Source organism: Miniopterus schreibersii (genome assembly GCF_964146895.1).
Source record: "Miniopterus schreibersii genome assembly, chromosome: 3".
Classification (NCBI taxonomy): Eukaryota; Metazoa; Chordata; class Mammalia; order Chiroptera; family Miniopteridae; genus Miniopterus; species Miniopterus schreibersii.
Window position 1 is genome coordinate 104,071,769 of NC_138103.1, and position 23,449 is coordinate 104,095,217.

A 23,449-nucleotide genomic window follows, 5' to 3' on the forward strand; every position below is an offset into this window, starting at 1 on the left:
CTGTTCTAAGGAGGTTAACCCAGAGCCAGACGCCGCGAGCGGAAGTTTCTAACCAACCCGACTTCCGCCAGCACTTCCTGCCAACCACCGCTGCCCAGACTGTCTCCATCACCAAGTGTAACTCAGTTCAGAGGCTCTTTGGTGCACGTTAAGGTTTGCAGAGATGAGATGACGTACCGAGACTGGCTTTACACATTTCAGCGGGACAGGAAAACGGGGTGGGCAGAGCAGGCTCAGCCGTCAGCGTTACTGACTCGAGGGGCTGGGCTTACAGGGTGTTAGCATATGATTTTCCCTGCTTTTGGGTTTGCTTGAGAATTTTCACAATGAGACTGTTTGCAGAAGAGCTTCAGGAAACATGGCTCATCAGTTAATCTGCGTCTGTGGAGGAGACGGAGGGCTTGGCTGAAAGAGCTGCTAGCTGGTCTCCAGCCTGGGGCTGTTTCCTGGTTAGAGGAGCTCTTCCCCTCTTTCTCCAGGGAAGGGCAGGGCGAGGACAGATCGACACTCTCCCCAGGACGCGGGTGTGAGCTAACCCAGGGCATTTGTTAACCTCGGCCTAAATCAGGGAGATTAGCTTCTCAGCGGACAAGGGGGCCGCACTACATGGAAGACGTGGACTTGGATTCAGTTCCAGGGGTTCAGACTCCCTAACACTTCCGTCAGACCCATGGAGGTTTTCTCCGGAGGGTTTAACTTCTACCCTGCCAGTTACAGAAGGGGGGTGTCTCCTCCTGGGGGTGACACGTCACACAGAATGAATCCTTCCCTGTAGCAATGAAGCCACTTTCACCAGGGAACACAGTGGGAAGGAGACCTCGCTCGGCTCCCTCCTGTAGGGCAGGGCTGGGAACGTCTGAGCTGTCTAGGGCCTGCCCTCAAAATCATTGAGTCTGGCCCTGCCAAGGCAATTGCAGGAGGGACTCAAAATTCAATAAATCTAGGAACTCTTTTCATAGCTAATTCTTAAATTGGTAATTTTGCATGGCCCGAGAATGATGTTATAAATATCCAAATGGCCCTTGGCAGAAAAAAGGTTCCCCACCCCTGCTGTAGGGCCTCATGCAGCCCTTGGCAACACTTCCCCTGGGCCTGTCCTGACATCCTACTCCCAGAAGCAAAAGACCCTGCCCTGCACCCTCCTGGATCTATGGCGGTGATCACACTTGGCTCTGGGGAACTAGAATTCTGACCTAAGTCACTGATACTGGATTAGAAACAAAAGAGAAGTCAGACAGCAACAAACTCCGTTAGTTCATTTATTCTGCATAAATTTCATGACCATGGGGCCTCTAGTGACATTTTCTTTCCCTCCCTCCCTCCCTCCCTCCCTCCCTCCCTCCCTCCCTCCCTCCCTCCCTCCCAGAGATTGAGGACATGATTAAAAATTCACTCTATTAACACTGATGTCACAGAGATTTCTTTTTAAAAATGAGGTATTTGGTTTACTGTCCCAAACAGTAAAGGTTTTGGCAAACTGCAACAATGGCCTAGCAAGTAAAAAAATGAAAGTGAATACATGAAACATGACACAGAAACAGGCTTGGCAGTGCACGGCTGTGTGGCGCCCTGAGAATCTTCATTGTAGCCAAAACGCACCCACCCGCCTCATGTCTAAAAGCAAAACACAGCGTGATCCTTCCTAAGGGCAGACATTCTATTCAGAACAGACAGTGCAAAGAGGAAGTGGGAGAGTATGGAACAGGCAGAGAGAAAGACGGTTCTTACTGTCCCTTCCCCACTCTAACCAGAATCACTTAGGAATGGATGGCTGTCGCCCTTGTTTTCAAATGATCTTAGGGAGACGTTCAGAACTGTGGCAACAGGAGCATTTCCAAGTGCATTGCTACAGGACTGTTGTCAAAGTTCAAAATACCACGGAAGACCTTGAGCAGACGGCGGAGTGTTTCACATGAAAAACTGAGCGATCAGGTTGGCCAGGCCCAAAATGATGATGGCAGCGTGGAAGACTAATTTGGGCCACGTCAGACGGTCTTCTTGGCGGAGGGAAATTATGTAGATGAGAGATGGATAGATGAACACAAAGGCCAGGCCGCAGGCTGCTCCCGAATATCTGAAAGAGAAAAGCTTTTCGGGTTAGTAATCATCTTGCATTTTGCTTTTTCTGATTTACAAGTAAAGTAAATACAGTGCGATCTGAACCCTCCTAGCCTGAGCTAATCAAGTGATTTGACCCAGTAGTTGCTGACATAAAGCATTCAAGTTCAAATCATTTCACTTGCTAAGTTAATATAAACTATCATTTTCTGTTCCTCCTGACGGCACCTGCTTGACAAAGAGATTTTTATTCATCTCTCAAATCCCCACAGTTCCTCCAGTCTCTGCGATTGTGGCTACTTCCTCAGAAACATCTGGAGATGGGCTCTCTTTGATCTTTCATAAACTAATTGTGCACTCTAGGGCTTGGAGGATGGCTAGCATCTGCTTAAGAATGAGAACAGATGAGCCCCTTCCTGGCATTCAGCATAAATATCAAAGATATTAACAAGAATATCTAAACCCGAGCCTGTCGGGAGCGGCACTGTCCCCTCAGTGTTCCTGAGGGCGGCTCACTGGGACCTCTAAGTCCACTCTGCTGCCCGCTGCTCTCTCAGGCAAGGGTCTTCAGACACAGCGAGTCACCCGTTTTCTGTGAGTTGGGGAGACAAGGTCACTCTGAACCCCAGTATCCATGAGAATCTGAGGTCACCACGATTCCCAATCTACTCAGTTTTTTTTCAAATGTCACAATGTTTTTGGAAAAATAATATTAAGGGAAGAGCCCGCTGGGATCTAAACTCTTCCTCTCTGCCTAGAGCTGACGCTGAGCCACGCTCGTGAGTAGAAACAGACTAAGGAGGTAGGCACGGCCGTGACGCGTAAGAGCCTCCCAGGCGCCCCAAGACGTCAGAGATTATTAAACATAACTTTCTATTTTGGAGAAAGGAATATAGTAGAACATAATGAGAAAAAGAAAAAAAGAGAGGAATAGGTGCCCAGCGCTAAGGGGTGATGGCGCGGAAAGCAAGAACATGCGCACGTGGCCGCACCAGGGAGCCGCCTCTGCCTGCTACTAGTTGTTTTTTAAAAAATGTTTTTACTGGTTTCAGAGAGAAAAAGGGAGAGGGAGAGAGAGAAACATCAATGATGAGACACGGCCCCTGCTGGGGCTCGAGCCCAAAACCCGGGCCTGTGCCCTGACGCGGAATCGAACCCTGACCTCCTGGTTCATGGGTTGATGCTCAACTGCTGAGCCACTCTGGCCAGGCCTGTTACCAGTTTTAAAACCTGAAATTTCATACAGTTAAAGTAAAACAAAAGAAACAGCATAAAGACAGAGACCGCCACGTGGACGGACGGGCACAGTCCTCCCAGCAGTACCTGATGATCCCGCCTATGTTCGGGTACACGCAGGCCATCGTCACGCCGGCCCCCACAATGACCAGGTTCAGAACCAGCACGTGGAAAACGCTAGACGTTGACAAAACGGTTTGGAAGAAGAAAAAAAATACAGGCAAATTATAACCATTAATATGAGAATATGATTCACTATTAACTTCTTTAAAATCAGAATGTCTTAAATGTGACAATAAAATCCCAGCAGAGTCAGAATAGCAGCCGATGCTGGCGATGGGCCCTCGCCCTCTGTGCTCAGGTAAGCAGGGAAAGCTGCTCTTTAGGCCAACGGGTCACAGGGATCAGAGTTCACACTCCCTGATCCGTAATGCCACTCGGAATACCTTAATAGTCAAATCAAGAAAAAAGCTATTACCATAGAGATATCTATAAAAAACAGAAGTATCCTAGATATACAGCAAGGTAACAATTCACTTGCTGGAATTATTAAAAGTTATTAAAAATAGTTATTGTTACCTAGACGGCAAAAACTCCTTTGGGCATCGCAGGAAACAGCTAGTTAGACTTTTTGCTGCACAAGAACATCTGACAACCTTGAAAAACTGTCAGAAAGAAATACTCTGAAAAGACAGTGGTGGCTGTGTTAAGATTTGGAATTTGGGGTGATTTTTTTCTGTTTTCTATATTTAACAAATTTTTTATATTTTAGAATTTTTTAAGGTGTTTATTTTACTTTTATAATTAGATAAATTAAGGAAAAGGCAAAAAGGGCAGGTTTTTATTTTTCAGATCAAGCCACTTGAGGCTACTCAGCATTTACCATGAATAGAACAGCTACTAACTACGTGAACTAGAATAATTCAAGGTCTGGGAATCAATTTGGACACAAATAAAAATAATGCAGATGAAATCTGAGGCTCAAAAAATAACTCTGCTCCCCTAAAACATGATTCTTAAAAGCCAAATTGAAACATAAAAGCAACTCTTGAGTCCAAGTTATCAGAGGTTAATCAATCCCAGATAAAGATCACAAAGAGAATTAAAAATAAGAAAATTATTTATACAAATAAGTGTTTAGTCATACATCCTGATGAATTACAGAGATACTCAGGCTTCCAGAACTTACTATTTATCCAGAAACTCCAACCTTAAAGTCGGTCCAGAGTGTGGAGACACTGGGGCCTTTGTCACTTCTGTATTGTTAAAGGAAACAACTTTGTGTGTTTTCCAAAGTGGTGGTTCTCAAAGTGTAACCACAGACTCCGGGGAGGCTCCCAATACCCTTCCAGGAAGTCCCCGAGGTGAAAATTATTTTTATAATCATGCAAGACATGACTTGCTTTGCAAAAGCAACAGTGGGTAAAAGTATAGCCCGGTGGCATGGACAGAGGCGTAGCACCTGTGTGTTTTCTACTGGGCTCTCCAGTGCCAGACACTCTCAACAAAAGGTTGTATTACAACCGTCCTTGACAAAGGAGTCGATGTTATTGGCTGCATTACAACTCATGCACGGAACACATCTTTTTCTTTCTGTGAGGTCCAACAGGAAGGACACTGTGAGGCACCCGCTGTGGACACAAGGTCAAGGGCTGTCCTAAGGAAAGGACCTGCAGTTCAGCCGGGGGGACAACCCAGGCCTTTCCCCCAAACACTATTTTACTGACAGGCAAACAGACCACAGATCTTCAGACTTAGGTATCTGACAGGCATTTTCTTGAAAATGAATGATATTTGTCATTTCAAGGAAAACAACTGGTAGTATGTGTTCACAATGATCAAAATGGAGCTTTCAAGAAAAATGAGGATTCTGGAGAGCTTGAAATTACCACCCGAGCTTGACAGTTTCCCGATATTTAGAGACTTTGTAATGAAATTGATGGTGACATTAAGGATTGTGTGTTTGGACACGGTCTAATGAAGTGTGTCAGCATTTGGAGGAGCCTCAGGGCTCAGTGGACCAGTATGTTCCAAATAACTGAAGACGCTGTTACAAAGTCACGCACAGGTCAAAAATCCACAGTGCAGGGCAGACCAGCGGGCTTCAATGTAACTGAGTTTCAGATCCAACTGTTTTTTAAGGAACTACCACTTGACAAGGTTTGGCAGAATATCAAAGAAGACTACACACAGTTCTCTGAAAAGGCCACTGAAAGTGCTCCTTCTTCTCCAACTCTGTGTCTCTGTGTCATATTTTCTTCATATATTAAATGAAAACAACATATTACAACAGTTTGAACTCAGAAGATAAAAGAATCCAATTATCATAAATCACACATTAAAGAGTTTGGAAAATATAAAACAGAAGTTATTTTGGAAATAGTTATTGTGCATAAACATGTTACTTATGTTAACAAGTAATGGTTTTATTATTGATTTTTAAAGAAACTAATATTTTTTAAATTCTTGGTTTTAATCTTTTAGGTGTTAAATATTGATAGATATAAACTAAAGTTCTTGGAGGTCCTCCATACACTTTAAGAGTGTAAAGGGGTCCCAAGATAAAGGAGTATGCTCCAAAGTTGCCGTCTGCAAAAGACTTGTAGCCGTGGGGTGAATAACAGTGTGGTGTTGGTGGTCAGGGAAGAAATGCAATGTGAGCACAAGGGAAATTCCAGACTGTTTCCAAGAAGAAAAAACGTTCTGACAGCCAACATTATGCAAAATAATGGCAGAAAACAGGAATAACACAGTTACCTAGACTTTTTCATCTGTGACTTCACTGTATTTATTTTACTTTGGTGAAGGTAACTAAGCAGGGTATAAACACAACCAGTATCTTGTATTTTCTGAAATCCAATCTCCTAGACGAGCAACGTGAGAACTGCAGCTGCTGCCACAGTAAATGCTACGGGCCTGGTAACTCTTGGATTTTGCTTTTAAAAGTTTATGGATTTTAAACCAACACATTTATAACCAATTATGTGTTTAATGGAGGACAGGCTGTATCCGTTCGCTTCAAAGGAGAACTGATCAAGACCATTTGTTTGTTGCTTACCGTAAATGTAATTTGTTGCTCAAATGTTATCCACAGGGTTAGGACTGGGGACTTTTTACTAGAATGGATTTACAATGAAACTGAATGTGAGAGCAGGAGTTAGCCAGGGGTCCACAAGGGAGTTTTGGGAACCTTGAAGCAGCCTATGGAAATTTCTCTTGGATGAGGGTGACCAGTTGTGAGCACATTTTCACAGGGACTCTCAACTCCTCCATCACCAATGAGAGACTGAAAATGACAGCAGTAGTTACAGATACAAAGAATTTAAATTTATGTATCTCACCTTCAACTATCAACTATCATTTACGTAAAAATGCATGAATGTTAATAAACATACAAGTAAACATAAAAAACCAATCATTCAAATAAAAGAGTTGCTTCTCCTTAGCTAATGCAGGTTCTATATATTATTAGCTTCTGGGAAATGAGGAGACTAATAGCGACTAAATCATAAGATAACTATAATGGGCATCAGACCTAAGATAACTACCCTGGAGGGAATGAACTGCAGATAATTCTGGACAAGGGAGTGCCTTCTATTTTTAAAGCTCTTCAGGGAAAGGAATAGCAATGATCTATCCTTAGTGACATTGTCATTAGGCAAACTTCTGCAGCAAAAGGACAGGTCACATTTCCCACTGCCCTGTATGCACAGTCGCAGTTGCCCGGCACCTCCTGCTAGTTGGGAGATGAGCCCTCACCTGGGATAAGGGTCCCCAAAGACATGGCCCAGCAGCTGGACCCGGGCTAGGTAGCCCAGGAGCGGGTACACGGTCACCATTTGAAACAGCAGGAAAATCCGCGCAATGAAGGACAGGATGTCACTGCTGGGGAAGTTGTCCAAAAAGTTCTAGTTCAAGAAAGAGGATAGAGTCATGTTAAAAGTCAAATTCAATGTGTACACATTTATAAAATGTAGTGTCTCTGCTGATTGTGAACACAGGTGCCATGCAAGCCGAGGTCTGTGGACTGGGGCCTGTCCACGGACTGCTTAACTATTCTTCAGTGCGCTGAGGTCAGAAATTGAAAGTGGCCCTGGCCAGTGTGGCTCAGCTGGCTGAGCACTGTCCTGTGTACCAAAAGGTACCCAGTTCAATTCCCGGTTGGGGCATAGGCCTGGGTTGCAGGCTTGATCCCAGTAGGGGGCGGGGCGTGCAGGAGGCAGCCAATCGATGTTTCTCTCACATGGATGTTTCTCTCTCTCTCTCCCTCTCTCATTCAAAATCAATAAGAACACATTTTAAAAAAAGAGATGGATGCTCTCACTTATATGTGGAATCTAAAGAACTTAATAAACTGATGAGCAGAATAGATTCAATGACATGGAAGCACGGATCAGACTGATGAATCTCAGGGATGGAGGAGGGCGGGTGGGTGGAGGGCGAGAGATTAACCAAAGAACTTATATGCACATATGCACAACCCAAGGACACGGACAATGGTGGGGAGAGGGACTAGGGAGGGGTGGGACGGGGTGGAGCGGGTCATTGGGGAGAAAAAGGAGCATCTGTAATATTTTAAACAAAACTTTAAAAAAAAAAAGAGATGGATCGTGTTCAGAAACTTTTATAGAAACATGACACAGCCATATTCTTGTTCTACTTTGCACACGTGTCAGCCTGCAACTGATTTGACATCGAGATGATTAAGAAAACCTTGCCCTTCCCCACAGAGTTGAGATGCGGTGCTCTGTAAGGTTCGAGAGTCATCTGAATATATTTAAATGGCCAGTTTAACCGAATGCCATTCTGCCCTCGCCGCTCTAGGCACTGGGGCACTTTCAGAGTCCAGAGCAGAGTGACGTGAGCATGTCTGTCCCCCAGTATCAGCTATTGACTGTCTATCACTAAACAGAAAGAACTTATTTCTATGTCCTTTCATGACTTTTCTCCATTTTAGTTTGGCATCTAAAAGAAAGCAGTTAATCCCTCTTGTTTCCCTCTTTCAAATAAAATACCACAGATATTCCTATTCCCGAAGGAGTGGGCTTTACACGGGATTGTCACGTCAGGGGATTTTCAGCAGACATCTGGCTGCCAAAGACCTTCTGGAATCAAGGAAACCACGAGAACATTTCCAGCTATCGTACAGCAGTAACTCACACCTATTTCTCTCATGAAGATGAGGCATTATTAACACGAATATGCTGAAATAACCTTCATAACTCATCTGTAATACATCACACTGTACCTTCCACTGCACTCTCCCTGAAATTTCTTTCTGACCAGAAATAAAGTCACTGGTGAAATGTTGTTTTTTTGTGAGAAATCCTGCAGTCCCATCAAACTACAGATTATACTATGCCTAAGTTAATGGTGGGTCAAATCCAAGAAAATAATGCTTATGGCAACCTTTTAGTAAAATAATGTTGTTTTAGTCTCTCTGCCTTTTTCGCTGCCTGCCATCCACGCAGTACCAGCGTGGACGTCAGCCCTGCCCTCAGCAGGAACTGTGGGACTAGGAGCCGGTTGACTCAGGACATCTTTAGCTCTGGGCTTTGGAATGTAAGGGAGTTGAATGTATTCTCTGTGGAGGTTTGTAAATCCATGATCACTACTAGCAACACTTCTCCACATGGGAGGAATATGTGCAGATAACAGGAATCACTTATTAGGGTATCAAGGTGAGAGCATGGGGCAGGTTTCCTCAGAGGCCACCTAAACACCTAGGCATATGTGTCGTGCTATTTAATGGAAGAGGAAACAGAAGGTCAGAAGGATGGGGAAGGTGCCTGAATTCCCCAAGTCGAGTGTGTGGTAGAGACAGAGTTCTTGCTACGGTGTCACTTGTCTGCTGTGCAGGTGTGAAGGCGGAACAATCCCACAGTGCTTACCTGTTCTATACAATCCTTGGATAAAGGCGGTGAAGGAAATGAAGCGAAAACCAGGACCCCGATATAGAGATAGGTCGATGCCACCAGCATGTAGGCGATGGACAAGTCCCTCATCTGCGGAGAGAGAGCACTGTCCTCACAACACTGACGCTACTGCAGTAAGTGCGTCTAAATAAGTAAACAGACCGAGGGTGGGGAGCGTCCGGCCCTCCGGCAGTATACGGCCTGGGAAATCACTGGGGCTGCCCTGCCAAGGCGACCTCAGGCAGGACTCGGAATTCAATAAACCTAGGAACTTTTGTCATAGCTAATTTTTAAGCTGATCATTTTGTATGGCCCGCAAATGATGTTATAAATATCCAAATGGCTCTTCACAGAAAAAAGGTTCCCCACTCCTGAAATAGACAAATGTGAGATTTACCTTTTGCTGTGTGTACATGTACCTATTAGAGTCCCATCTGTCTACAGAAAGTAATTAAAACAAAATTCACATACTTGACAGTTAGTCTGACAATTTTTTTACTTTTCTGGAGTATGCATACTTAGCTACTTATTGGCAGACAGGAAAACATAAATGGTGGTTTAACATCATAGAAATTCTGGCTTAATTTCAAAAAGTACTTTATTTACCAAATTATAAAATATTTAACTAAATAATAAAGTGAAGGGACAACAGGAAAGCAAGAACAAGCCACCTTCAGTATGACGGACAGAATTAAATTGTTTTCCTTTAGTAAATTAACTTAAGTCTTCAAAGCATGCGTAGGCCAAAGGCAACCGGTACATAATAAAGCATATTAAATACAGAAGGGAAGCTGGTTAAACAACAGGCAGTGGGGAGGCCCTGAAGACAAGCTTAACCCACAGCAAACAACGGGAATGACCAGGCAGCTGTTCAAACAGCTGCAGGGGAGCACGGGGTTGGTAAACAAACGCAGAGCGTGCGTGGGTCCCGCCCTCGGGCCTCCTGTTCCCACGCAGCGAGAAGCTCCCAGGTATTTCAGGCGGCCAGCTGAAGGGCCCACACAGCGCAGAGCCCGCGCTCACAGGCCTGGTCTCCACCACCACCAAAGCTACGGCCAAACAACTAACTCAGCGCAACTCAGCCATGGCAACAAGCCTGCCCATTTTTCATTTTAAACACAAATTGCTTTGAAAGCTAAGAAAACAAATAAGAAAAAATTATATACAGTTTACTTTAGTTTGATAACAATAAGAAAACCGGACATTTGTTATTAGGGAACATTTCTGAGTTTTGGACAATTTTCCTCCTTAAATGGCTTAAAAAAACAGCAGAGAGTTATAACTGTGACTGTTGATAAATTCACTTAAAAAGCAAGTGACCAGCTATGAGAAACCCTAAAGTTGGGTCTAAGATAATAACCAGCCTGGACACAAATCAGGGATCCCTCCCCTGACTTAGAGGATAGCCTGGCCTGTGGAGCCCCAGGAACCTGGACCGTGCACAGCGGTTCCATTTCTCAAAGGGCTTCTAACTATTTAGGGTGGAGGAAGGAGAGGCTGCCCAAACCTCGGGGAGCGGGGGTGTTCAAAGCTTCCCCTTTTAGTCTATGAAGCTCTAGCGCTCATCTCATGCCTGACTTCAGTCACCCCTAAAGCTGCTCATGGGCTTATGTGGGATGAACAGAAACGAACCAGGCAACTCTTACGTCCCTATCACAGGGTAGTAGCCGCTGATTACATTCTTTCAAAGTCATTCTTCCCTCCACCAGTAAGTGCCACTGAGAACAAGGCAGCCTGTAAAATGCAAAACCCTGCGGGCCAAACAGCTGTGTTGGAGAGACCTATACAGGGGCAGCTACCATTCCACGGACAGTCCTTAGCCTGTATACCCCCAGTCACTGCATTATGTTGGTCAGGCTTCCTGCAAAGATGGGCACCTTGGCATACAGCCTCTCAAAAGCTACTTAATGAAAAATGGTAGAAAAAGCTATCTTAAAATTAGGCTCCAAGTAAAAAATGCATTTATTTATTATTATTATTTTTTAAAATATATCTTTATTGATTTCAGAGAGAGGAAAGGAGAGGGAGAGAGAGAAAAAAAAAACATCAATGATGAGAGAGTCATCGATCGGCTGCCTGCCGCACGCCCCAGACTAGGGATTGAGCCCGTAACCTGGGCATGTTCCCCAACAGGGAATCGAACCCCAATCGCCTGGATCCTAGGTCGACGCTCAACCTCTGAGCCACGCCTGGCTGAGCTAAAAAATGCATTTAAAAAGAGGCACCAGTGACCATCTGAACTGTGATGTGTCGAGTCCCAGACATGGAGAATGTCCATCCTCTGGGTCCTGCATGGGGCTGGCAGGGCTGGTCGCAGAGAAAGCGACAGGAGGGATTCAACCAGAACCAACAGCACAATGGTCTGGGCACGTTCTGCTGCTCAAATATGGTTTCTAGCATGTCCTACACTCTGTCCATAGCAAAAACCCCTCTAACAACGATGACAGAAACTGACCACACAGGACTACCCCAAACATTTACACAAAAACGCCTGCTGATGTGGTTATGTAAATACAGATTCATATCCAGAAGCAGAAAGTAAACTAAGATATGAAGCATTTCAACTTGTTTTTAAAGAACTAAGCAGGGTATAAAACTAAGTGAAGATGCAAAACAAAGGAGGCACTGCGAAGTTTCTGATTCATTCCTCACTTGCCAGACACACATTTCTACTTCAGTTTCAGAGTGAACACGGCTGTCCGCTGCATGGTGCATGGGAAGGGGAGTGCTGGGACACCTCTGAGGAACAGGGTCGCAGGGCAGGAGCTCAGGGTTTTGGGCTCTGCCCCGCCGCGGGCTGTCTGTCCTCACTAGGAACCAGCCAAAGCATGAAATCCCTGCAGAAGGGGTGTGTGACTTGACCAGACACAAAGGAGACGGATCTCAACTTGGCCCCCAAGGTGAAGGAACCAGTACAGATGCCCGCTAGTCTCCGAGAGTAGCTCAGAACATCTCCTCGTGCTGACGGTCCTGAGGCTCAGAGTTTATGATTAAAACTCTGAAGGGACAGTATCAAATAATACTAGTATTTCATAGGAAGAAAACGAGATTTGAAGGTCACCAAGTTAGGAAATTTGGAAAATCCAGATTTACTTAATTCCAACTCCAATCACAGGTAATACGCCATCTGTATGTTACCAGGTAATAGAAAGGATGAAAACCGATGAGCTTGACCTACATTCTTGCCCTAATTTGAGAGCTAACTTCCTTCCACTTAGAAAGATTTTTGCCTTCTGAATAATTGTCCAACTCTACCTGAAGCTTTCTCAAAGTCCTGAGGCACAGTGAGCACTTCCCTCCTTTGTATCCCAGTGACAACTGTGTAGATCTCTCTTAGAGCGCCGTGATTTTTGTTTACATGGTTAGAAGCCATCAAACTGAGTTCAGAATTTGCAGACAAGGCCACTTCTGCTTGCTTTGGGTTTAGTTTGCTCTTCCTTTTCCAGTGTCTTAAGGTAGGAGGTTAGGTTATTGATTTAAGATCTTTTCTCTTTTTTGATGTAGGTGTCTACAGCTATAAATTTCCCTCTAAGCACTGCTTTAGCTGCATCCTGTAAGTTCTGGTATGTTTTGTCTTCATTTTCAGTAATCTTAAAGGATTTTCTATTTTATTCTTGTAATTTCTTCTTTGACCCATTGGTTATTTAAGAATATGTTGTTTAATTTCCACATATTTGTCAATTTCCCAAATTTCTTGCTGTTACAGATGTCTAACTTCACAGTGGTCAAAGAAATACTTGGTATGATTTCAATCCTTTTAAATTTATTGAGACTTGTTCACTACATGACCTGTCTTGGTAAAGGCCCATGGACATTTGAAATGAATGTCCATCCTACTGTTGTTTGAGAGATTTTTATAAATGCCAATCAGATCAAGTAGGTAGATCATGTTTTTTATGTTTTCTATATCCTGACTCATTTTATATTTGTCCCATCGGTTATTACGGGAGGGCTCCTGAAATCTCCTATTGTAACTATGGATTTCTCTACTTTTCTTTTCGGTTTTGACAGCTGCTGCTTCATTATTTGGAAGCTCTGTTATTTGGTGCATGTGTATTTAGGATTATTATGTCTTCTTAATGAATCAATCCCAATCCCTAAGGATAATAAGGTCATGTCCCTCTATATTTTGGCAATACTCCTCATTTTGAAGTTTACCTTGATATTAAAACAGCCACTCTACCTTTCTTATGCTTAGTGTCTTTACAGTGCATCTTTACATTTAAAGTAAGTTCCTTATAGACAGCATATTGTTAGGTTTCATTTTTAAAATCAGTCTGATAATCCCTATCTTTTAATGGCAGTATTTAGACTACTTTTATTTAATGCAATTATCAGTATTATTGGGTTTAAATCTATTATCTTGCTGTGTGTTTTTTATTTGTCCCATCCAGTCTTTGTTTCCATTTTCCTGTCTTTTAGATCACTTGGGTATTTTTAAAGATTTCGTCACCATTATTGGCATTAGCTAGGCCTCTTTATTTTTTAGTGATTGCTCAAGCAGGAGTTGGCAAACTATGGCCCATGGGTGAAATCTGGCCAAGTATTTGTTTTGGTAAATAAAGTTTTCTTGAAACACAGCCACCACCATTTGTTTACATATTGTTTATGGCTACTTAATACAACAGCAGACCTGGGTAGTGATAACAAAGATTACACATCCCACAAGGCCTGAAATGTGTACCATCTGAACCCTTACAGAAAAAGTTGGCTGACCATTGCTCTATGGTTTACAGTTAACAATTAAGATCCTGTAACAAAATCAGTTCCTCAGAGAATGACTCACATTGTTTTCCTGGCTCTTGTTGTTCTTCAGAAGTGTGATAACACAGTTATGAATGAAGAAAGCCAGGGTGAGCACTCCAGTCAGCTGCGGAAACTGAAACCTTATCTCTAGGAGAAGAGAGGGGGGAAAAAACACATTAAAACTGAAAACTAGAAAATGAATATAAGTTGCCAAAAGTTGATTTACTAAAAACCAGTTGTCTCTGTTCATCCAGGGAGGAAAAAATTAAAGCCTCTTTACCCAGTTCCCCCTGGCTTACGTTCTACTTGAGCAAAGTACTTGAAGAGGGAAAGGAAAGGACTCGAGAAATGACTCCTCTGGAGGGAGGTCACACCGGTCACTCCTGTCTGAGGCCACCTGACCAGCACCTGGCAGAGCAGATTCAAACCAGGGTCTGCGTGGGCCTCAGTTCCTCCTCTTCTAATACTTTCATTTGCCAGAAAAATACTTTTAGGAAAGGAATCATGGAAGGGAGAACTGGTCACTTAACATTCTTCAATGGCTAATCGAGAAAACACCGTTTAAAAACACTGGAAGTAACTTAAATGTCTACATAGAGGGGAATGGCTAAACTACAAGTTGCTCAGTGATATGCAGATGTGAGGATTAATGTTTTCTAGAGAAAGGTTTTATGTTATGGCAACTGTTCATGATTCAAATAGCATGTATAGCATGATTTTACTTTTATTTTAAAAAGAGTGTGTGTTTGTGTGTGTGTGTGCGCGCGCACACGCGCAGAGAGAGAAGACTGGAGGAATATTCAAAAGTGTATCTAGTGGTTACCTCTGGCTAATGGGATTTATTTTAAATTAATCACTTACCTATGTTCTCTAAATTTTCTGCAACAAACACAAAGCTACTTTGAAATGAGAACAGTAGAGAAGACATCACCTCGATGTCAGCATTATACTTTATACTTTATAATTACAATAGAGGCACCGACTTGGGAAAGAGAGTACAGTTATTATTTACACACGACATTATCTGCAGATATTCTTTTTGGAGAAACGGTTCAAAACCTCTTTAATGAGAATTCAGAGTCATCCAATCACAAAGGAAGACAGGAATTACAAGACCACCAGAACTCAGTGCACAAAACGGCAACGGTAAGTCCATACCTATCAATAATCAGTTTAAATGTAAACAGACAAATTCTCCAAACAAAAGACACGGAGTGGCCAGATGCATAAAAAACATGACCCGGCTAGACGCTGCCCACGAGGGACTTGCTGCAGCTTCAGCGCCCATGGAGAAGAGTGAAGGGTGAGGGAGAGGTTCCGGGCAAGCCCACGACATGCTCCGCAAACTGCAGACCACAGAGCCCACCACGTGGTCTGAGAGGAGCCCAGCCTCCAGTCCTTTTCAAGCCGCTACTTTACTCCTTGGAATAAATGTGCACTAATCATTACAAGTTAAATGTATTAGAAGACTTCTAATGAAAACCAGGGCTCTCTTGCTTCCTAACCCCCCTCCTGAACCCTGTTTCTCAGAGGCAATTAATTCTAACTCTTCTAACTACTGAGCGCATTTTAAATATGCTCCCCTTTTCACCTCTAAATAACTATTTATACTGTCGCTTAAATTTATCTCCCATGTCCTATCATTAGCAGAAACTTTTATCACTGAGACTCTTAAAATAAATCAATACGGCTCTAATTTTAGAGACTGATGCCCTGGACTATTTTCTCAGTCACTGGAGAACCAGCTCACAGCTGCCCTTCCATCGGCACAGGCTGTGAATGCACCCGGGAGAGAAAGATGCCTCTAGCCCAGTTCCTCCTTTATCCCGAGTTACACTGCCTGCAGTCTTTGTAGGCTTCTAAGAGGAACAAAAAAATCAAAGCCAATGCAGCCAGACCCTGTGAAAACCAGAAACCATGGTAACACAAGCAACAACTTCCAGTGGCCTCCAACTCAGCCCACCCGAAGCCCAGGGACGCCGTCACAGCAGGATCGAAGCAGGGCAGACGGCTGTCGTGCAGCCCTGGGAGTCACACCCGACACCGAGCAGGGAACTGGCGCTCTGGGTGCCCGGGGCGGCCGCTGAAGGAAGGCAGCAGCCCCTCTGCACCAAGAGCCGGATCTTAGAGCACCGTCTCCTTCCAGACGCTCGTGCAACAGTCGCCTCCTGTCTGACCTGTCTGCTCACTCGGCAGTAGCCGTTCATGGCCTCACGGTGCTTCTGTCGGTCCAAATCCTCTAAATCTGGGTGAAACTTAAGAAATTGCCAAGTTGTAACCACGAGGAAAAAAGGAGAGGGAACACTTAATAATCCCCCTCAGCCTGAAGAACAGGGGTATTAAAAGCCCTCCACGGGGGCAGCGGTGTTGACGAGCAGCAATCCACGTGCTAGTCACGGGCCCCGTTCTAAGGCTCTGAAGTCCAGGGGTATGTTTTCTCAGGAAGTCTAGACAGTGCAACCCTGATCTTCCGGTTGCATTGGAACTTGAATGAACTTCACTCCCAAGAGGGGTGACAAAGGGCCAAGGTTACCCCCCAACTGTGTGAGAAGCAGAGTAATTTCAACCGGACTCTTCTCTTTTTAAAATCCTCACCAGAGGACATGCTTATTGATTTTAGAGGGAGGGAGGGAGAGAAACTGATGTGAGAGAGAAACATCAATTGGCTGCCTTCTTGTATGAGCACCAATGGGGACTGAACCCGCAACACAGGCCTGTGCCCTGACTGAGGATCCAACCCGCAGCCGCGTGGTGCAGGCCGACCCTCTAACCAGCTGAGCGCCCAGCCAGGGCTCCACTGGATTGTTTTCAGCCTAACAGCATCAATAGAAATGCTCATTGTAAACAAGACCATTACTTGTTTCAGAACAGCAACAGTCAAAAGTAATTAACTTAAAGACCACATTATTGTAATTTGTTAATTCTTTATTTTAAAACAGCTCACCTGGTACAAAAAACTCTGTTGGCGTAAACCAATGAAATTCCAGATGAATTCCCAAGCGAACTGCCTTCAAGGTGACAAGGAAAATCAAGTAGGCAACGGACACTGTGCCTGTGAGGAAACATTCGGAAACCGTGTGTCATCTTCTAACGTTTACAGACCATGTAAAATCCAGCCTTGCTTCTATGTTCTCAGCGAAGACGGAATCGTTTTACCTTAATTGGTTACACCCACTAAACCCAGCTGGGATCTAAGGCACGGAAACAAGCTTTGTGAGTTATCAGAAAAAAAGCAAAAACTATGCAGGAGGCCTAAGAAGAGCCAGGTGAAGGCAGCTCATCTATCGCTGGAGGCAAACTGCCCAGCGTACTCCAAACAGGACACACGGAGCCCGTTACAAAGCTGCCGGTTACACTGGGAAAACAGACAACAGAAAACTGACTCTGTATTAGAAGAAGGATTAGAACGGTCAACGGGCTGGGAAAGCCCGTGAAGCAGCGAATGCGGGTCATGCACCTGCTTGGGGAAGGCGACAAGCAAACCACCCGCAGCAATCTGACCCCGGGTCTGGGAGGTTTGGACGGAGCAGCGCCGCTTGCCGGTGGAGTCACCAGGTTCCACTCGCGGCGTTAGACACGGGGTGGGGCCTTCAGGAGGTTTCAGTCGGGGAGCCAGAGGCTGATTCCCGTGAAGGAATTAAACCCAGTCATTATGGGGGTTAGTCCAGGAAGGTTTCTAGGGGAATTAGATGCTAAAAAAGCTAAAGATTTAAAGGGAAAGAACCAAGACAAGGGCAGAGGCAGACTATCCTTAAGGGGGAAGAAAATAATCGGCTCGGTTGGAAGTCTGGTGATTGTTTTGCCCAACTGAGCAAATTCTCTCTAAGCTCACACGCTACCTTTCAAAGACCTGGCCCATCGGGAAGTTGGCAAGGAGTCAGGAGCCCACCAACGGGCGCCTTGTGCTGGGCTGTGGGCCAGAGATCAGCTGGTCCAGGAAGAACAAAAATAAGAGGCCAGAGCTCTTACGGCCCCAGCTGTTCATTTTCTGTCTGGGGCAGGCAGTGTGTCCGTCTGCGAAGCCCAGAGGTGTAGACAGACAACCTTCCCGCATTCCTCTGTTTGCTGGAATCCCAAAGGCCACCTCCTCGGCGTGATGTGCCAGCACATCAGACCTACGGGGAGGTGAATCCTACACTCTAGTTGGGGTTTCAGTTCCTTATGAATGACACCCTTGTCTTTAGTGAACCAGATCTGAGCTGTCACCGGGGACTCCTCTGCCATCTTACGGCTGTACGAGAAGACACCGTCACACTATTGCTTCGGTGATAATTTGGGAAATTTGTGAGACAGGGCTCGCAGAAGGAAGTCTGCTCCTCTGAGGAGGCAAATGTGTCCCAAGAAAGAAAAAGCACCGAGGAAGAGCTGAAGCAGTACACACCTCAGGACTGTGAGCCCGAGAATGGCATACCGGTTGAAAGCCAGGTGACAGATAAAAACGACCAAAATGAGTCAGGTGACGATTCTGCGCTATACTTTTAAGTAGAAACTGTAGGGATGAACACCCCCTAACCTCCCTCAGTAAGTTCTAACATCTTGGGGGCTCAGGATCCCTTAACGCCCACCTTGGGTCTCTGCCCTGACATCTCGACTGCTTCCACCACGACTCAGGTGCAGCAGGGGCTGCTCGGCCACGGCCAGGGGGAGAGCCAGGACTTGTCTTCCAACGGGCCTGGGTTTGAAATGGTCATGCCCACTTTTCTCTGTGACAAACTCCATAAAGAACGCCCCAAAGCAAGGTCACGCGGGAGTGGACACATTAAGCAGAGAGAAACGGGCCGGGAGGCAGCCCTCTGCCCGCCCGGGTGCCTTTCCACTCGGCTCACCTAGGATGTTAAACTTGGAGAAGAAAGATGGTGACTTGAAATTGAGCAGCGGCAGGAGGAGGCCAACGAGGTACAAGGGCACCGTCCTGGACTTGCTCCACCACTTCTCAAACTGCTGCAGCTCCGTGTCGTTGCCGTAGAAGATCGCAGAGCCGTTGTCCAGGCGGCCACTCCCTGCACCTGGACAGGTCACTGCAACGGGAAAGCGTCTGGTCAAGGAGGCGTGCACGGGACAGAAACGATGGCCGGGGCACACGTCTGCTCCCCCAGCCTCAGCCTTTACCATGAACACTCAGTTTCTCCTTTCTGGAAAAAACAGAGGCTTACATTTATATATATTAGAAATCTCTCACCTCGAAGTAATTAAAGGGGGAACAATGTTAGAAAAAAGTGGAGGTACATCCTTAATTTCTACCAGAAACTAGAATGGTCTCTCATCCAAAACCCTTTGGTTCCATGGCCAGAGGGAAAATATTGGGCTGATGGCAGTCGATCCATGTAAACAGTAACATAAGAGGTCATTCAGGGTGGCCGTGCGCTGAGAGAACAGCCCATACCAAGGCCAAAGAACAGGCTTCTTCTACCAATAAACAAAATCTATGGTTTTGGAATAAAAAGCGGACATCGTTGAAACAGCTGTCTGGTCAAACCTAACTATTGGTTACAGTGTAAGAATCCTGAAATCCAGCAACCCAGGGCAATCCTCCTGGAAGTCCGTCACATTTTATGGCGCCCAGGAGCCCCAATGTTATCCCGAGAGCCGGGAAGTGAGGTCTATTTTCCTAACACTGACTACGCGTGGCCATTTCTTCTGTTAGCAGAGAGAATACAAGCCCTTCTCACTGCTTCTGGTTTCACAGCAGAGCTTTTGCTGATAACCAGCTCTTTGCAGAGAACTCTCAGTGCCGGTGGGAAACACACCCTGAGCACCATCACACTCGGCACCAGGCAAAGCGGAGGTGACAGGCTCATGGCGAGTCCTGTTTTTAATTGTTGTCTCCATTGTTGGGCCTGCCCCAGAGCCAGCACCTCATTTTCCGTCTCCGCCTTTTCTAGTATTTTAACATGTACATTTTTCTTCTATGCTCTGGACAGAAGTAAATTTACCTGAATTTTTCTTGTGCTAGTAATTACAGTGCTAAAGGGCACAGGCCCTGAGAGTAAGCTGACTGAGAAATGAACCTGGACGCTGTCACTATATTAACAGTTACGTAACCCTGGGCAAGCTGCTAGCTTCCCTTTGCCTTGGTTTCACACCAGGAAAGTGAAGAGAACAGCATCTACCTTCTAGGGCTGCGGGAGAAATTTAGAGCGATGCTCGCACAGAGCAAGTACCCAATAAATACCAGCTGGAATCTTTTCCATTGACTGAGACGGACTGTTTCACACTCTCACTACTTAACGTGTTGTTCAAAATAAATGGAAGAATTGAAAGTGCTAGTGTCAACATAAGCTATTACTATGCAAAGCAAGCTGCCCTTGCCGGCTCTCCAACCATCGCTGTAACTGTGATATCATGAGCTCAACCATGAACGGGCTTCCTGCTGAAGGAATCCTATTAGATATTAATAAACTACTTCCATCCATTGATATCGGAGCAGCTACAGTAAAATGAATTTCTCTTTTAAGACAAGGATGTTATTTGGTCCTTTGAAAATTCTGACATAAGGGATAGAATGCAAGAGATATATTTTAAAATTATACTCAAATGTTTTAGTATAATTATTCAAAGGTGTGTGTGTGACTTTGTGTGTCTGTTTGGATTATGTCTGTGTGTGGTTGTGTGCATGGTTGTGCGTGTGATTGTGATTGTGTGTGTCCCTCCACAAAAATAAAAGCTAGTACTTCACTCATTTTCTAGTGTTAACAAAACGAAAGTTGAAGTTTAATTAAGGAGCAAAGTAAGACACTGGAATATACGCTTATGAGGGGAGAAACTTCCATTTGTTTTTCATGAGCCTAGAGCAGTTCCTGACACATAACAGACTCAGGAAACACGTACTGAACGAATTGTTCTTTCAGTGACCAATGTACCGCCGTCACAGTGATATCAACTTAGTGTCTCTGAAACCTGAACGTGTAGAGCTTTAGGTGACGAACAAGGGCTACAGCAACTGTTAACAAGGTTTATCAGCTTTTATATCCACTTTCCCTGTGACTACAAACTGGACAAACCCATAGCCCACAAAGGTTTGCTTTTAATAATTAATTAAAGAAGGTTTTCTAAGAAATTAAGATTTTGAGGGCCAAATCTTCAATTTATTTTTTCACATTTATTAACTTCTGTTCATCATTAGGAAATTGATTATTCTAAAGGATGCAGATTCATGTATCTTAAAACATTAGTAACTAAAACAATAAATGTCTAAAACTAAGTTAACAAACTGAGAGCTGTGCGTCTAGACCCAAACAGGTAGCAGTGACACGGGGCCTTGGAAACACGTACTGACTATTCTCAGACAGATACGGGCACAACAGGCGTGAGCTACAGTTGTGAATTGTATCATATGACCGAGTACTGTTTAGAGCACACTGACAGCCTTGTGTGGAGCTGTTTGTTTGTTTCTTTTTAAACACATTGATTGCCAACAATTTAAAAGTGGCCCCGTTGACACAGTGGTGATGGTTTCGCTCTAATCGTTTACCTGAGACAAAGTCACAGGCTCTATGTCAAATCCTTCTGGAAACAAGGTGGGCAATCAAAAAACAAGCTGAACTTTAAATTCCAAAGAACTTACCAGGGTTGCTGTCGTTGGTACTCAGCGTAGTATCTGTATCATTAATATGATGAATAAAATCTGAAAATTAAGGAAAAATACGGTTCAATACTGAACGAGAGACGCTAAATTGATCCCCTGCTGGTCTGTGATCCGTGACAATCTGTAAGATCTTTGGGTGGTGACATTAGTGAACCTGCTGCCCCCAGACCAGCTCTGCTCACACGGCTGCTCCGTCTTTAGCCTGCTCTGCTCACAGGAGTGAGGTTGCTGGCGTCACAGTCCCACTGTGGAAAATCCTTACGTGACCGAGGGCTTTAAAAAATCTACCCACAGGCTGAATGTAGCTAAAAGCCCTGGAATAAAGATAAGGTTTGCAATTTTCCCTGTACTCTCACCGATTTATAGAAGTATAATTACATCTTATGTAAAGGTCAAAAGTCTGCCAAAGGGGAAACCCAACAGGGACAAGGGCAGAATTTAACTGGAAAATCATCTGAAGTTTTTACAGAGAGCAGCTTGTGCTTTTACAGACCAAGGGCTACGTAGTAACCAGCCCTCCCAGCAGCCTCAGCGATGCTCCAGGAGGCAGCAGGTGAAGGGCAGACACCTGGGCGTCCATCACTCCACAGGGAGTAACAACTGGCAGAGGGTGTGTTTCCCTGTGGGTCTGAGAGAGTTTGTTTTGTTCTGTTTGATGTTCACCTTTTACAGCCTCACTAAGCATTAATAAAAGTGTTTGATTAAAACTTAAAAGAGGTGGTAAAAAATGTTAGATTAGATTTTAAGGTCATAAAGTAAGTTAAACATATAAAAAATTCACCTCCATCGTCTACTCATCAAGCTAGAATGAAAGATGAGTGCTCTGGGTTTCTTCAAGATCTCCAAGGGTCATTAGTGATTCGAGATTACAAATTATTCCTGATACGGAGACTTACATAAGGCTGACGAACAGTGAACTATTCATACCAAGTATACTGGGTTGCCTAGTGTCTCCCCAAACCCATCCACCGGGCACCTGCGACTGGGGCCTCATTAGGAATAGAGTCTGCAGATGTAATCAAGCCACATGAGGTCACGCTGGATGAGGGTAGGCCTGAAGTTCAGTGACTGGGTCCTTAGGGATAAGAGAAAATCTGGACATAGACACATGTGTCTGGAAAATCATTTCAAGTTTTTATAGAGTGTAGCACGTGATTTGGGGAAGCACTTGCTATGCTCTGGGAACACGGTCATGTGGAGACAGAGGCAGGAGCTGGAGTGATACGGCTACACGCCACAGAAAGCCACGCACGCCACGGAGTGCATGGCCTGCGACTGGTCACCATAGCCAGGAGGGGCAGGAAGGATCTGCCTAACGGCTTCTGGGGAGTGGAGCCCTGGAGACACTAACTCTGGACTTCTGGTCTCCAGGACTGTGAGGGAATAAGTTTGTGCTGTTTTAAGCTAAACAGAAGTCCTAATGCAACAGGCTCAACCAGCACAGTGCAAGGAAGAAAAACCACAGGCCAGCATCTCTTAGGAAAAGATGCAAAAGTTCTAAATAAAATTAGCCCTACTCCTCCCAAAAGTAAACTGAATCCAGTAAGAAATTAAAAAATATATACATCATGACTAATAAACAAAATTTAAATTTTCCCAGAATATAAGTGATTTAAATATCACAAAATGTATTCATTTAATTCATCATATTAACAATTTGAAGGTGAAGAGCTTATGATCATTTTGAGACATGCAGATTAAATATTTTCTAAAATCCAGCACACATTAATAAAAATGCTTAAGAAAACAGTAGACAGGAACATTTTAAAATTACTATAGGGTACAACAAATATCTCACAACAAATTCTGTAAATAATGTACTTACCACATAAGTTCCATTACTCTACTGTTTCCTAATTTAGATCTTAATACTTTGAAAATTAGTAGCTGAAATTTGTTTCCCTGAGAC

The 23,449-nt window shown here is 44.4% G+C and overlaps 1 protein-coding gene across 4 annotated transcripts in view; it reads right to left on the reverse strand.

Moving 5' to 3' along the window:
• Positions 1–1,245: 1,245 nt before the first annotated feature.
• The window catches only part of SLC38A9 (solute carrier family 38 member 9), a 44,326-nt gene continuing 22,122 nt past the window's right edge, over positions 1,246–23,449 (reverse strand). For all 4 annotated transcript variants that reach the window (XM_081131877.1, XM_081131878.1, XM_081131879.1 and 1 more), the window contains 8 exons: positions 21,520–21,579; positions 18,782–18,973; positions 16,900–17,007; positions 13,996–14,102; positions 9,186–9,299; positions 7,054–7,202; positions 3,382–3,471; positions 1,246–2,074 (listed from right to left, as the gene is read on the reverse strand). In XM_081131877.1, the coding sequence (XP_080988003.1) occupies positions 1,909–2,074; positions 3,382–3,471; positions 7,054–7,202; positions 9,186–9,299; positions 13,996–14,102; positions 16,900–17,007; positions 18,782–18,973; positions 21,520–21,579 (986 nt within the window). In that variant the 3' untranslated portion in view covers positions 1,246–1,908. The remainder of the gene's footprint in view (positions 2,075–3,381; positions 3,472–7,053; positions 7,203–9,185; positions 9,300–13,995; positions 14,103–16,899; positions 17,008–18,781; positions 18,974–21,519; positions 21,580–23,449) is intronic.